At 47.5% G+C, this 15,448-nt stretch overlaps 1 protein-coding gene across 3 annotated transcripts; it reads left to right on the forward strand.

The window, feature by feature from the left end:
- Positions 1 to 6: 6 nt before the first annotated feature.
- Positions 7 to 14,422, forward strand: LOC120739241 (RNA-binding protein 39-like). 3 transcript variants are annotated; one of them, XM_040040950.1, is made up of 15 exons: positions 7 to 1,125; positions 1,655 to 1,721; positions 4,924 to 4,973; positions 5,609 to 5,791; positions 8,070 to 8,123; positions 8,205 to 8,322; positions 9,152 to 9,304; positions 10,272 to 10,421; positions 10,510 to 10,575; positions 10,711 to 10,915; positions 10,998 to 11,084; positions 13,302 to 13,413; positions 13,499 to 13,604; positions 13,817 to 13,895; positions 13,980 to 14,422. In XM_040040950.1, the coding sequence occupies exons 2-15, from the start codon at positions 1,671 to 1,673 to the stop codon at positions 14,081 to 14,083; spliced, it is 1,518 nt and encodes a 505-aa protein (XP_039896884.1). In that variant the 5' UTR covers positions 7 to 1,125; positions 1,655 to 1,670; the 3' UTR covers positions 14,084 to 14,422. The 3 variants fall into 3 exon arrangements, with proteins under 3 accessions (XP_039896884.1, XP_039896886.1, XP_039896885.1); XM_040040951.1 differs by lacking the exon at positions 7 to 1,125 and adding an exon at positions 1,148 to 1,556; XM_040040952.1 differs by lacking the exon at positions 8,070 to 8,123.
- The last annotated feature ends 1,026 nt before the right edge of the window (positions 14,423 to 15,448 follow it).

The following is a 15,448-nucleotide window of genomic DNA, read 5'->3' on the forward strand; positions in this document are numbered from 1 at the left end:
CATCTAATTGGCTGGCGTGAGACGCTTATGAGGTCATGAAATGGTGATGTCACATAAAAGGTCATGAGGCGTCGAATAGAATCTGTGTTTTCCGTTAAAAGACTTTAATGACTGAAGAAAGAAGAAATGTGAGCCCTCTGCCAGCCTCTTACCCTCACCTGTCCAGCTCCATGACAGGTGGTGATCAGCTGAAAGGTGTCAAGGAACGGTCATTCACTGACCTTTGACCCCAGGCCTTCAGGTACATGATTGGACCTGAATGCCTGTGTTTGAATGAAGTTCACACTGAGTTTTTACGTGCTTTGATGAAATGCTGCCATACCTGTGCGTTGCAGGTGACTTTTCTGTTTCTAATAAAGGTGAACACACCTGAATCTGCCTGTTTGTTGTGACTTCTGTATCACTGCACCACAGCACACTCATCATTTCCACACAGCGATGGTTTGTTTGAAGGGTTTTATGTTCTGACCGTGCAGATCAAAGGACGTAGAACCTCTTCGAGAACTCACGTGAGAACAGGTGTGACTGAGTGTCTTTAAGTCTTCATCGTGATGATGATGAAAGCAGGTTCCCTCTGCTCTGCGGCTCCATCATGGAGCTCATTTGAATCTTTTCTTTTGGTATTCATCCTTTTATTTCCATTCACATGTTTTGTGATCATGAGAGATTGTTGCAGCTCTTCCACGTGTGGATACTGTTGAAAGGGAGCTGACGTCGTCATATTTTTGGATTGGGTAGCCTAGAAACGGATGGAAATAATAAAGACATTTTTATAGTACTTTAGTATTTTGAATTCTTGGCTGCGGTGTTTGTGAGCGGCAGATTCAGGGAGGCGTGTCCCGAGCGAAAGGTGTCGCCCTCTGATTGGCTGTTTATTAACGTGGTCAAAGTCAAACTGCTTCAGTTTGTTTGATTTTGGGGTATCTCACAGTTCTTAGTTTCTGTAACTCCGCGGCTGTTTTGTTTTGATCTCGCTGTATCCAGATCTCGCGAGAACACTAGCCCTCCAGTCGTTCGCCATTATAGCTAAGAGAAGCGTCCCCCGGACGAGCACCGGAGAGGCTCCGTTACCCGGACACAGACACGTTTTGCTCGCTGACACCCGCCCAGCCACTCTGCATCCAGGTAAGCCCGATACCGGCCTGTCCGCCGGGCTTCAGCCCGACTCGGAGCCCGCTAGCACGGAGAAACGGCGGAAGGCCTGCTCCTGTTAGCTTGCTGCTTGCTGTGGAGGACTCAGGTGACACTCACCTGGAGCCTCCCGGCCGAGCCCGCGCAAACACCGGACTCACCGATGGTGGTTTTCCGGCCTGGGGGGGGGGGGGTCACTGAGCGCGTGTTCACCTGAGAGGCTAACGTTAGGCTCACAGACAGGTGAACAGCACCTGTCTGGGTCATGCTACGCTGAGCCTCCGGGAGTCCAGGTGTAACGTTTACCTGCTGATCCCGTCATCAGGTGATGTTTGTCTACACTTTAAGTAGATTCTGACAGGCGTAACAGTGACGTCAGACACATGTGTCCCCAGGTATTTTTGTTTACCTGTTTGGTCACCATGGTACGTGATACTGATAAGCTGGTAATGGATTTAACTTGTACCTATTGGACAGCTGTGACAGGTGATTAAACTCTTTATCTCGGCGTGTGCATGTGTAGGTGCGCAGGTAGCAAGATGGCAGATGACCTGGACATCGAGGCGATGCTGGAGGCGCCATACAAGAAGGTGAGAGTCTGTTTGTCCTTTGCTCATGAGACTGTCAGCCGAACTCTGCTGCTCCACCCACTGCTGCTCACCTGCAGAGTTCTGCAGAGTAATTGGTCGCACAGCGAGCTGGAAAATGAACAAAACTATGTCAGCTCAAAGTTCATTTGTAACTCCTCCTTCACCTACTGGCAGCGTTAAGGCTCTTTGACATCACTTCCTCTCTGGACCTTCCACAGGGATCCAGACTGACACCAGGGCTGCGTTCCGAAAGTCCCTCCCATCTCCTATTCCTAACCACTTTCACTTTTCCGTGTTGAGGACTTAGGAAAAGAGAGGAGCCGTGCACAGAGAATTGAAATGACCTCACGCTCTTCTCTCATTAACAGCGTGGCGCCGGATGTCTGCCATGTTAAAACTGCAGACGTGCAGACAATGGACTACAAAATGTGCATCTTACTTCGCCACAACGTGTTGTGACCCTGATGTTTTATGGAGGTCATAGAAATGGGAACAGCCAGTTTAAAAATGCCCAAAAGAAAAAGTCTGTGAGACACAGTTTACTGCAAACTGCTCAGACTAACAGTGAAAGAGTCCCGCCTTGTTTAATAGAGTAGATGGAAATCGGATGAGTGCGTGGGCGGCTCGTACAGTAACATGGTAAGTGGGACGGCTCGTGATCAGACGGTAAATGGTGTTCCTGTTCTTCTGCACATCGTCCAGGTCACCTGTTCACACAGACTTCAGTTTGTAATGATGCAGCTCTCCTGTAGATGAATCCCGAGCTCCACCTGAGTCCTAATCCTCAGACCCTCAGACCTTTGCACAGTGCTCACTGGTTTCTGTCACAAGAGTTATTTGTTAAATCCAAAGCAGACTGATTCTCCTTCAGCCTCCTCTCATGTATCTGCCTCGCTGTTTTCAGAGACAAACACTTGAACCTGAGCTCACACTGGATTATTTTGGTTAGCGGGCCTGCAGCGCCCTCCCTCGCCCTCCCTCGCCCTCCCTCCTCAGGATTGTTGAGCCACTAATTAACATTCTCTCAGCTGATTGTTGGTTTTTACTGAGAACTGCTAATTGTTAGATCACCCTGTGATGTCACAATAATTTACCTCATTTAATAAATCTGTCCAAAAGGGACTATTGGAACGCAGAGTGCAGCAAGAGGACTCTTATTTTGAAAAAACTGTAATATATAAAGACAAGTGCCAGATAAGAGAGTGTATTGCAGCAGGAAACCATGGAGGAGGAGTCAGAGAGGAGTCTTAGTTTAAAATCGGTGTGTGAATCTTGAGTGAGTAACAGAAAGCTCTGTCCTCATGTTTGTGACATTTAATGAACAACAAACCTGAAACTTTAAAAAGTTGATCTGATCAGATCATCCATATCGGTTTGGCGCCGCGGCGACAGGAGGAGAGGGTTATTGCAGAACCACCTGAGGGATCCCGAGGAGATTCAGATATTTTCCTCAACATGAAAAACCTCAGCTCAGTTCAATTCCACTTTATTTGTAGAACACCAGCAGTCGTATACAGGTGCTGTAAGGACAGTGACACAGAGACGCCCCCCCGTGTGCACACATGTGGTGACAGTGGCAAAGAAAAACCTTTCAACATGAAAAACCTCTCGCCGCTAAGCCCCTCCCCCTGTCTCCTCTCTGATCTTCACTCACATCACGGTCGAGGCGTTACGTTTGTGATTTTCCTCCGTGTTCATACATTTTTGCGTCGACCAATAAAATGTCACTGTTTTTTATGCTGGGTTTCATTTGCTTAACGTTCACCGTTGTTTATAAATGATGATGAATATGAAGACGAAGCACAGCCCGCCTGCTGGCTGCTGGTTCAGCTGATACGTGATCATGTGACCAAACACTGCCTGAAATCCGCTGTGGCGCTGTGAGCAGCAGAGCGCGGCTGACCCTGATGATGATGTTAATGATGACGCGTCCTTCACATAATTAAACGCACATCTATCTCTCTTTGTAGACTTGCCTAACGATTTCTCACCTCTGCTCCCCTGAAAGCCACTGTGATCTGTCTCACTCAGAAGGTAGTAAAAGTCCCCATCATGCATTGCTGTACTCTGGTGCCCATGGTAACATGACTGTAGTTCCCTTGGTTACACTGTCACCTGCTTCTGGTCCGACCCCCTCATCCCTTCCCCCTCCACTGGTGAGGTAGTGCAGAGGATTCTGGGAGATGAAGTCGAACAGTGAAGAGTTAGCTTAGCTTAGCATGTGGGTGGTCAGGACGTGGGGGTGGGTGGGGCCTACCTGTGTGCAGGTGAGCAGCAACGTTGCTCTCTGCCAGAGGGAAGCACCGCGATTTAGAGCAGCAGCTCTGCAGGAAGTGCACAGTGTGACCTTGCACAACACAGGTGTGACTTCACACAGGTGTGCAGCTATTCAGTTTAATCAGATATTATTTATGTAGTGCAGGTGAGGGCGTGTCCTAAGCTCTGGTTCTGGTTCTTGGCTCTGAGTGACTAATGCCTCTTTTCCACTACTACCTGCTCCACTCAGCTCGTTTTCTGTTGTTTTCCATTACAAGTAGCGCCTCGATGTGTTGCTATAGAAACGTGGCCAAAAGTCTCGTAGTGTCATTCGTATGTGACACGATCAACGTAACAGCGGAGGATGGCGTCCTCGCCGCTGCACGGCGGGATGGTTTGTGCAGCGTTGTCTGGTTTAAAAAAATGGCGCGTTTGATTTTTGTGTGGGAGACGCTCTTGTGGCTCATCGAGTGATGCCGCTCACCGGCCAATTGCTGGCATGCAGTCTGATGACGTCACAGTTTTGGATCGGCTCTCCTGGATCCCCGGCCAAGTAGGTATTAAAAGAGTACAGTACCAGGTACTTTTTTGGTACCAGGTACTTGCAGTTCCTGGAAAACCCTAAAACCCGAGCGAGTAGAGAAGGTGCGAGTGGAAACAAGGCTGTAATCCTCCTGTCTGCTTCAGGGCGTCACAGGAGTTTCACACACCTGAAGAGCAGCTGGACTTTGGAGTGTGTGTGTCTGACACACACACACACACACACACACACACACACACACACACACACACACACACACACACACACACACACACACACAGCCCCTCCCCCTCCTGTTTGAATGACGCTCATTAAACTGTTTATATTTTCTCCTGTCCCCCCCACCCCCCCAACCCCTACACTCCCTGACACCACCTCATGCTGTTCTCTGTCGACCCCGCTTAGGAGGACGCCAAAATCTCGAGCCCCAACGGACAGGACGAGCGCTCCAAGAGGTATTCACCTGCCTGCACATCCACAGCCAATCATCTGCCTCCTCCTCCTCCTATCCCAGCATCCTCCTCTGTCACATCAGTCCTCTGCATATCCTCCTTCACCTCCTCTTCTTCTCTTCCTCCTGCTTGGCAGCTCCATCTTAGGACGGCGTGTTGGCGCCACGTCAAGAACAAAATTGATCATTTTGAGAAAAAAGGCGAAATGTGGAGATGACTATTGTTTCAAGACAGCCGCTGTAGGCGCTACACAAAGATGAGCGAGACAAACTCATCGGCTCTTATTGTGATGCAACATCCATCCCGTTTACTGCGCCAGGCTGTAACCATTGGTAACCGTGCATCTGCACCTTCTCTTCAGCGTCCTGACGCCGATCACCACGCCGCGTCTGTGCGCTATAGGAGAAATCACTTCCTTGTTACTAAAACAGAAGTATGACCTCACGACCCTGGAGGCAGTTTGTCCTGACACACCAGCACATCTCCACGTTGTCTTGACGTGGCCCTGACACGCCGTCGTACCGTCTTCATCGTTTGTCATCCAATATATCCACTCTCCTCTGCACGTGTGCAAACCATCTCAGACTGAAAGCGTGACCGTCGGGACGTGTTCTGATTGGCTGCCGTGTGTCTCGCAGAAAGAAACGCAGCCGCAGTCGCAGCCGCGACGGGAAGCGCAGCCGCAGTCGAGACAGGAAGAGGAGCCGGAGTCGGGAGCGCAAACGTAGCCGCAGCCGAGACAGGCGGAGGAGTCGTAGCCGCAGCAGAGAGCACCGCCGCAGCAGAGAGCGCGGTGGGCGCTACAGAGACCACCACAAGCAGTAAGTTGCTTCCTGGTTTTTTTACATTAAAAGCTAACACACAGAGTAGGGCTGCCACGATTAGTCGACTATTTAGATCGTCGACGCGTCGTTTGAAGCTTTGTAAGATCCCAAAAGACGCAGGAATAAGTAGTAGGATTTAAGAGTGTAATAACGGACTGAAACAGAAGATGGCAGCACTGCATGTACAAGGATGCCAGCTCCCGTTAAACCCCGAAGAAGAAGAAGCAGCTGTGTCCAAATTCAGGAACCGCATCCTCCTGTGCCCGCATTTGTAGGCCGATTACGTTACAGCAACACGACGAAGACGGTCCAAATTCGAAGACTCCAACAAATGCGCCCTTCATTTCAGCAGATTTGAAGGATGAGTCGGGTGTGTCCTTCGTGGCCCAACCTATCCCAGAATTCATAGTGCGGAGCTGCTCAGTTTCCAACAATGGCGGCAGCTAGTTAGTTTTAATATTACTCTCATTATTCTTTCTGGGTCACAAAATAAACATTTAACATATTTTCAAAAGCGCTCCAACGTTTTCGGAGACGTCTGTTACCCACTAGCTCGATAGCTAGCCGGGGGCAAGGCTCACTAGAGCCGTGAGAACACCGGACTCCCGGCAGATCGTTTTCAAACCCACCGCCGTCTTTCGCTGCTCAGGTTAAACATGATATATAAGTCACTTAGATAACTTCAAAATGTTATTGTTTGGCTTTTTTCAGTATTTTATTTGTTCCTGAGTAAATCGGTTTGGCTGAGATTAAAGTTATAGTTTTTACACAGCTGAATAAACGTCAATTCAATTCAATTCAATTCAGTTTTATTTATATAGCGCCAAATCACAACATAAGTCGCCTCAAGGCGCTTCATAGATACAGAGAAAAAAACCCAACAATCATATGACCCCCTATGAGCAAGCACTTTGGCAACAGTGGGAAGGAAAAACTCCCTTTTAACAGGAAGAAACCTCCGGCAGAACCAGGCTCAGGGAGGGGCGGGGCCATCTGCTGCGACCGGTTGTGGTGAGAGAAGGAAGACAGGATAAAGACATGCTGTGGAAGAGAGACAGAGGTTAATAACAGATATGATTCAATGCAGAGAGGTCTGTTAACACATAGTGAGTGAGAAAGGTGACTGGAAAGGAAAAACTCAATGCATCATGGGAATCCCCGGCAGCCTACGTCTATTGCAGCATAGCTAAGGGAGGATTCAGGGTCACCTGGTCCAGCCCTAACTACATGCTTTAGCAAAAAGGAAAGTTTTAAGCCTGATCTTGAAAGTAGAGATAGTGTCTGTCTCCTGAATCCAAACTGGAAGCTGGTTCCACAGAAGAGGGGCCTGAAAACTGAAGGCTCTGCCTCCCATTCTACTTTTAAATACTCTAGGAACAACAAGTAGGCCTGCAGAGCAAGAGCGAAGTGCTCTAATAGGGTGATATGGTACTACAAGGTCATTAAGATAAGATGGGGCCTGATTATTTAAGACCTTGTATGTGAGGAGCAGGATTTTGAATTCTGGATTTAACAGGAAGCCAAAACAGGAGAAATCTGCTCTCTCTTTCTAGTCCCTGTCAGGACTCTTGCTGCAGCATTTTGGATTAGCTGAAGGCTTTTCAGGGAGTTTTTAGGACTTCCTGATAATAATGAATTACAGTCGTCCAGCCTGGAAGTAATAAATGCATGAACTAGTTTTTCAGCGTCACTCTGAGACAGGATATTTCTAACTTTAGAGATGTTGCACAAATGGAAGAACGCAGTCTTACATATTTGTTTAATATGTGCGTTGAAGGACATGTCCTGGTCAAAAATGACTCCAAGGTTCCTCACAGCGTTACTGGAGGCCAAGGTAATGCCATCCAGAGTAAGAATCTGCTTAGATACCATATTTCTAAGCTTTTCAGGGCCGAGTACAATAACCCGTCAAGCAGACAGCTGATTATCAGAAGTGTGAGATGCTCGAGAATTTACTCCGGTGTCCTGTTATATTTTAGATAGCAAGGAGTTTATTAAACTTCACCGAAACAATCTGCAAATTTCATTAAAATTTAATAAACTATCATCTTGTCTTTATTTTTAGTTAGCACAGACCTTAAACACTTAAAGCTGTAAGCTAATGATAGTTATATAAGAGCAGACTAATCACAAAAATAATCGGTGACTAGTCGACTATCAAAATAATCGTTTGTGGCAGCCCTAACACAGAGAAAGGCTTTTAACTTGAAAACTGTAGAGGAAGTGTTCAGTAGAACAGTAGAATCTGCAGTAGAACCCTGTGTGCATGTTTCAGCCGGCGGCGGTCGAGGAGTAAGAGTCCCGTCAGGAAGGAGAAGAGTCCAATCAGGTGAGAGCGTGGGTCTGAGGGGAGGAGTCTGTGCCCGTCTCACGGGATCAATAACTGGTGTTGATGGCGTTCTTTCTGCAGGCAGCCCATCGATAACCTGACGCCCGAGGAGCGAGACGCCCGCACGGTGTTCTGCATGCAGCTCGCCGCCCGCATCCGCCCCCGAGACCTGGAGGAGTTCTTCTCTGCGGTGGGGAAGGTGAGACGCCAACTTCCTGTTTCTATCGTGGACCTGCTGCAGCGCCTCCTCAGCGTGTAGGGGTGACTGCAGGTCACAGGGAGTTTCTTCTTCCCACTTGCGCCGCGTGCTGACCACAGGCGTCGTCTGATTGGTGGGGTTTAAACCTTCAATGCTTTCGTGGCTCACCGCGGGCGCTCCTTCACTTCTCTTTTCTCTGGTTGGTGGAGTTCTTCTTGTCGTGATTTTTGGTTCATTGCTTCTATTTTACTCGTTCACGTTACAGAGTGTACGTTTGTGTTTGGTCACAGAAAACGGTGGAGACAGAATGTCGCCGCCGTGCGCTCGAGCCTCGGCCGATCGTACCTGCGAGCAGTCGGACCCTCAAGCCCGCCCACTCGTTCCACCATCGGCGTGGAAAGTGTTTTCAAATCTACTCTACTTGGAAAAGTCAGAACTGTAATAGGCCTTGGAGGGGTTTAAACCTTAGGGAAGTGATATCACTTCCTGTTATGATACGTGATAGTTCACACGTACGCTGTGAACACCATCGAATCCATAGTTATGTTTCTGTTGTGTGAGCTTTTTACTTGATCGCTGTCAGCTCCTCGGTGGAAGGACACGGCGCTCTGGGACAGGCTGAGTGTGTGACGCGTGAGCTCCATATGCATTATGGTTACACAGTAACCATAATGCATATGTATGTTAGACAGACGATGGATACTAATGAAATGTGAACCGCAGTGCGGCCGGTCCCGTCAGGCCCTACCTCTGCACTGGCTTTACTCTGATTACTCCGGTGGATCGGCTGGTTGGTTCCTATGGCAACTAATGTTGCTCCTGTGTTTAGGTTCGGGACGTCAGGATGATCTCAGACAGGAACTCCCGCAGGTCAAAGGGCATCGCCTACATCGAGTTCGTGGAGGCAAGTTCAGTTCCTCTGGCCATTGGGCTGACGGGACAAAGGCTGCTGGGAGTTCCCATCATTGTACAGGCCTCACAGGTACACACACACACACAACCCCGTTTAACTATCTCAGTGAGGACCTTCATTGACATAATGCTTTCCCAGTCCCTTACCCTGTGCAAAAGGGTTTTTTTTAAAGTGTTTTAATGCAATTTGGTGTAAAGGGGGATGGGACAGGTCTGTTTTTTTATTATTTATTAATAATTTTTTAGTTTTTTTTTTTTAATAGAATAAAAGTAGCCAGGATTGGTGGCTAATTGAGACACTGACCGGTGAGCTGATCTTCCTTCACTTAAGAAAGTACTAACATTGATGTGTGAATAAAGAGTTCAACCAAAACTAATGTAGTGTGAGTGCTGTGTTTACTAACACACAAATAAAACAAAAAAATGTAATAAAAACTTGAATTCTGTGAGGGTGAGATTTCCCCCCATAGAGGTGAGGGAGGATCGGCTCACCTGTTGGAGATAAGTCCTTTTTTATTTTTTGTTACATATTAAGTATTTCAGACTGTTTCCCTACTGGTTGCATTATTAGAAAATGGGGACCAAAAGCTCTGTATTCCCCTTATATTGCTCACATATTAAGACTGTAGGATCAGATGGCTAAGGCTGACACAGCAGGACGCAGGAGGAAAACAAAGGAGGAACATGTAAACCACACTGGGACATTGGAGGGAAAGTAAGGGTCCAGTCGGCCGCCAGGACCGTGCACCTAAGCTTAAAACAAGTACAACTAAGCCACAATTCCCTAAACCTAACCATAACCTAATTGTAACCCGGACACTAAAACCACATTTTGAGCCTCAAAAATGTCTTCAAACTTGTGAGGACCGTGAGTGTGTCCTCACAAGACTGTTGGTTCTCACAAGTATAGTAGAATGCAGATTTTGGTCCTCACAAAGATAGCTAGACAGGAACACACACACAGACAGGCTCAAGTTCAGGTACATCAAAGTATTCTAAATGTTCAAAGTTTAATGTGTGTGTGTGTGTGTCTTCAGGCAGAGAAGAACAGAGCTGCTGCTGCTGCTGCTGCTGCAGCCAACAACCTGCAAAAAGGGACATCTGGACCAATGAGGCTGTACGTCGGCTCGCTGCACTTCAACATCACCGAGGAGATGCTGCGAGGGATCTTTGAGCCATTTGGACGGGTGAGACGAACACACACACTCACACTCACTCACACACACACACTCGGCTGTTCTCAGGTGACCCTCTGATGCCGTGTGTGTGTCTCAGATTGAGAGCATCCAGTTGATGATGGACAGCGAGACGGGGCGCTCCAAAGGATACGGCTTCATCACCGTGAGTTTGATTCCAGTGACAGAGACTGTGAGCAGAACCACCAACCTCTGATTGGTGAACCTGTGGGTCACCTGGTCACATTCAGGTGAGCCCGTTATGACGTGTCGGGCGTCACACGATGTGCTCTGATGTCAGTTTGCAGATGCAGAGTGCGCCAAGAATGCTCTGGAGCAGCTGAACGGCTTCGAGTTAGCTGGAAGACCCATGAAAGTGGGTCACGTGACCGAGCGGACCGACATCTCCATGGCGTCGTCCCTCCTTGACAGCGATGAGCTGGAACACACCGGCATCGACCTGGGAACCACCGGGAGGCTGCAGCTCATGGCCCGCCTGGCTGAGGGTGAGCCTGAGGTCACACCTGAAATCACACCTGTAACCCCGACTGTTTGTGTGACCTCTGACTTCTGTGTGTGCGTGTGCAGGTACTGGTCTGCAGATCCCTCCTGCTGCTCAGCAGGCTCTGCAGATGAGTGGGGCTATTGCCATCGGAGCCATGGCTGCAGTGACAGGTAACAACAACGTGGGCTTTAGGAGAGACGGCATCCATCCCACTTTGGAGATGAGCAGCTCTCATTTCCAGAAATCTGGCCAAATTTATTAAACCCCCCAAAATGTGACAGAGTCAGGACAGGAAGCAGAGCTGCAGTCTTACACACCTCTCTCCCAAACCCCCCTGAAACCCCATCTCCATAGAGACTGTCAGCTCCAAAGAGTAAAACAGTGAAATGTGGATTATTAAATATTAGGTCTCTCTCCTCCAAGTCTCTGTTAGTACGCGATAGAGATGGCACAATACCACTTTTTTATGTCCGATACCGATGTCATAAATTTGGATATCTGCCGATACCGATATGAATCCGATATAGTGTGTTGTTTTTTGTTTTTTTTTAATCAATAAAACATTTTTTTTTTATATGTTGCTGCATTTTGTATAAGTTCATACTCAAGTTTAAAAAACTAAACTAAAGCTATTCTGTTAAACCTGTATGCAAGAAATACACTGCAGCCAAAATATGTCACAGATCAGCAAAACTGATCAATCTAACAAACGTAAACCTGCAGCATCCTCCCTATTCTGGTGTTTTACTTAGTGGAAATATTAAGCAACCTAACTAACAGGGCTGCAAACTCTGAGCAAAAAAAAAAATAGGGAACCACCCCCCACCTTGTGATGCTTAATCAACGTAATCAACTTTAATTTAATGCACATGTACAAAAAAAAAATCAATTATTTTTCAACAATACTTGAACAGACTCAACATCTTCCTTCAGCAGAACTGCAGACTGCACAGATGGTTCCCAAAGGAAAACGTACTATAGCTTACTGGGGTATATTATATATACAGTAATGGACTTCTATACATTTTACATCAGATTAAAACTGGTTGTAAGATTCAGATAATTATTTATTAAAAGCTCGACATTTTAAATGAGAATAAGAAATAAAAGTATGTCTTTGTGCCCCCTTTTCCCTGTTCATGCCCTATTGGCCCCCCTGGCTAAACCCTGCACAGTTACCAGCCGTCAGCTGCGTAGAAAAAGATCCTGGAGTAGAAAGTAATATTAAATAAATTCTAACAACAGCTTATCAAGCTTAAACGTGCTGCTGTTGTTCAGCCGCTGGTTTCCTCTTTCTGGTGCAAAGTGGGCCAAAAACAAAGAAGAGAGACGGACTCGCTACAGAAAAGCCGATCAGCTGATCATTGATCAGTTTCATGATTGAAGTAGCAGCAGGAGAGTGAGGGAGAGGCAGTCCCTCCATATATCGGTTGTTAAGCTTAAAGCTGGAATGCTTTACAAACATTCAGAGATGAACTTACACACTTGCTTTACTTCTCTGGGATCACTTCCTCAGAGATGAAATGCCGGTTTGGTAGCGAGGCTACAAATACTCAACCAGAGCGCCAACAGGTCTCGCACGCCACAGCCGCTCTATCACGTGAGGCACACTGCTCCGACGTGCTGAGGTTATGAGCTGAGTTACGCCATGTCGCAAGTTTTGTGAGGTGCTTTTGTGATATTTAATGGATCGGATTACATTTTTTTGTTTCTTTCCAATATCCGATCCAGTAATTTAGGTCGGTATTGGACCGATACGTAATATGTGATCGGTCATCCCTATTACATGACTTAATAATTGATCAACAAATCGATTTACTCTGCCTCACAGAAACCTGGTTGCAGCAAGATGATTATGTTAGTTTAAATGAATCAACACCCCCGAGTCATTCTAACTACCAGAAACCTCGAAGCACAGGCCGAGGGGGAGGTGTGGCAGCAATCTTTCACACCAGCCTATTAATCAACCAAAGACCCAGACAGACTTTTAATTCATTTGAAAGCCTGATGCTTAGCCTCGTCCACCCCAGCTGTGAAACTCAGAAACCAGTCTGACTTGTTATCATCTATCGTCCACCTGGGCCTTACACAGAGTTTCTGTCTGATTTCTCAGACTTTTATGTGATTTAGTTCTGAGCTCAGATAAAATAATTATTGTGGGTGATTTTAACATCCACGTAGATGCTAAAAACGTGCCTGGAGTTTCCTTCCTCATAGTAACATGCTCATAGGGTCTCGTATGATTATTGGGGTTTGTCTGTATTATTTACATCATAAAGCTCCTTGAGATGACTGACGTGATTTGGAGCAACACGAGAAACTCGTGTCACACCTGTTGGCTGCTGGTTGGTTCCTGTTCACTGATGTGAAGTGTCGGATTCTTTCAGCGGCCATGAACCCGACTCTCAACATGAACATGAACTCTCCTGCTCTGAACCTCCCGTCTCAGCCGCTGGCGACGCACTGCTTCCAGCTGTCCAACATGTTTAACCCCAGCAGGTAAATACCTCTGCCCACGTGTGTCCACAGGTGAGGAGGAGGACCTGTGGGCCTCACCTGACCTGTGTGTGTGTGTGTGTTTCAGTGAGGAGGCTCCTGGGTGGGAGCTGGACATCCAGCATGACGTCATAGAGGAGTGTAACAAACATGGCGGCATTGTTCACATTTACGTTGACAAAAACTCCACTGAGGTAAGAACCTGACCTCTTACCTCTGACCTTATCGACTCAGCCGGTAGTCGTGAGCTCCTTGCTGCGGCCGCGGTGGAGAGAGTGAAGTTTGTTGGGGCACAGCTTTTATTTTCCTGACTCTGACCTTCGTTTGTTCCTAAAGTCTGACTTTTCTTTCACTTTTGGTTTTGTTTACTTTCACTGCGATGACCTTTGACCTCTGCTGTTTCCAGGGAAACGTCTATGTCAAGTGTCCTTCGATCCCAGCCGCCATGGCTGCCGTCAACGCCCTGCACGGGAGATTCTTTGCTGGTAAGATTCCGCGTCACATGACCTGTGTGTCGTTGGTCAGCCAATCAGAGAGCACCTCTGACACACTCTTACCTGTCCTTCCAGGTAAAATGATCACCGCGGCGTACGTGCCCCTGCCCACCTACCACAACCTGTTCCCGGAGTCTGTCACTGCGACGCAGCTGCTGGCCCCACCCCCACGCCGGTGACTCGTTGTCAATGCTGCCCTCTGATTGGACACTGTAATTCAGAGCCCAGCCCTGTCCTGCTGGTCGTCACACATGCTCAGTGTGGTTCCCGAGGTCAGAGGTCGGCAGCCGTTTGTTTGATACAAACATGTTGCCCGGTCCCGATTGGCTGGTTCCCCACGCCACCGTTTCTTCCTGTTGTAGAGTCTCTGTGCGGCCACACCCCCAAGTATCGTCCAATGATTGAGCTCTGTGAGCTGTGAGGGTGTGGCCTGATGACATGATTGGTTTGCAGTTTAAATGTTTTTGTAAACGAGTTTCATTTTGTAAAAATTGTTGATTAAATTTTATTTTCTGTCACTCTGAGCTGTGGCGTCTGATTCTGACGGGCACACGCCCGATCTGATTGGCTGTGAGCAGAGCAGGTCATTCAGGAGCAGGTCACAGTATTCAGATTACAGTGTGTCAGTGATGATGGTCTGTATTTACCTAGATATCAGAATTTGCAGTGTCACCATAACTAACACGGGTCTCTCATTGGACACTGGACTTTAGGTCCTCTCGTGCTGGTTCAATAAAACATTGATGTCTAAGCTTCTCCACAAAGTCCAGAACATGATCTCCATCAGCCAGGAGGGAGCATCCACACCTGTCCGCTCTGGGTGGAAGGATTATTCCGGACTGCGCGGCAAGCTGGGCAGCTCCACCCCTCCTCTTCCTCAGGGAGTTGCACTGTTTAAATGTAACCCGAGCTTCCTGCTGCGAGCACCTGAAATCAAAAGAGCTGCCATGGAGGGATTTTCAGTGAGACTGAGGAAGGAAGTAGAAAATTAATGGTTATTTCATGGCTTCTCCACTAATGATGAAGCTTCTTTTGGCAGATACACTGAGCAAAAATATAAATGCATCACTTTTGTTTTTGCTCCCATTTTTCATAAGCTGAACTCTAACTTCTGAAACATTTTCTACAAACACAAAAGACTCATTACTCTCATATCGTTCGCTGAGATAACCCATTCCACCGCACAGGTGTGCCTTAGACCCCCCACACTAAAAGGCTGACATGTGCAGTTTGGATCTGTACACAATGGAAGCTGCAAACTTCCAAGTTCTTGCACGGCTAGCAGACTCACCGGACACGTCACCCATCGAGCATGGACACTGCTAGCATCATGGACAGGTTTTTTACAGGGCTCCCACACAAACGCAAAGCAGGAGAGGAAGCATCGCCAAATATGTTTCCAAACTTTTTCTTGTAAAACAAAGGGGGGCCCAGCAAAAAAAGTTTGGGAACCACTGGTTTAATCTCTGGGACAATCTGTGAAGTTTGTCCTCTGAACAACATTTTAGAATAGTTGTGATCAGGGTTACACTCTGGGCATCAAT

Source organism: Simochromis diagramma, unplaced genomic scaffold, assembly GCF_900408965.1.
Source record: "Simochromis diagramma unplaced genomic scaffold, fSimDia1.1 OVJJ01000296.1, whole genome shotgun sequence".
In the NCBI taxonomy this organism is placed as follows: Eukaryota; Metazoa; Chordata; class Actinopteri; order Cichliformes; family Cichlidae; genus Simochromis; species Simochromis diagramma.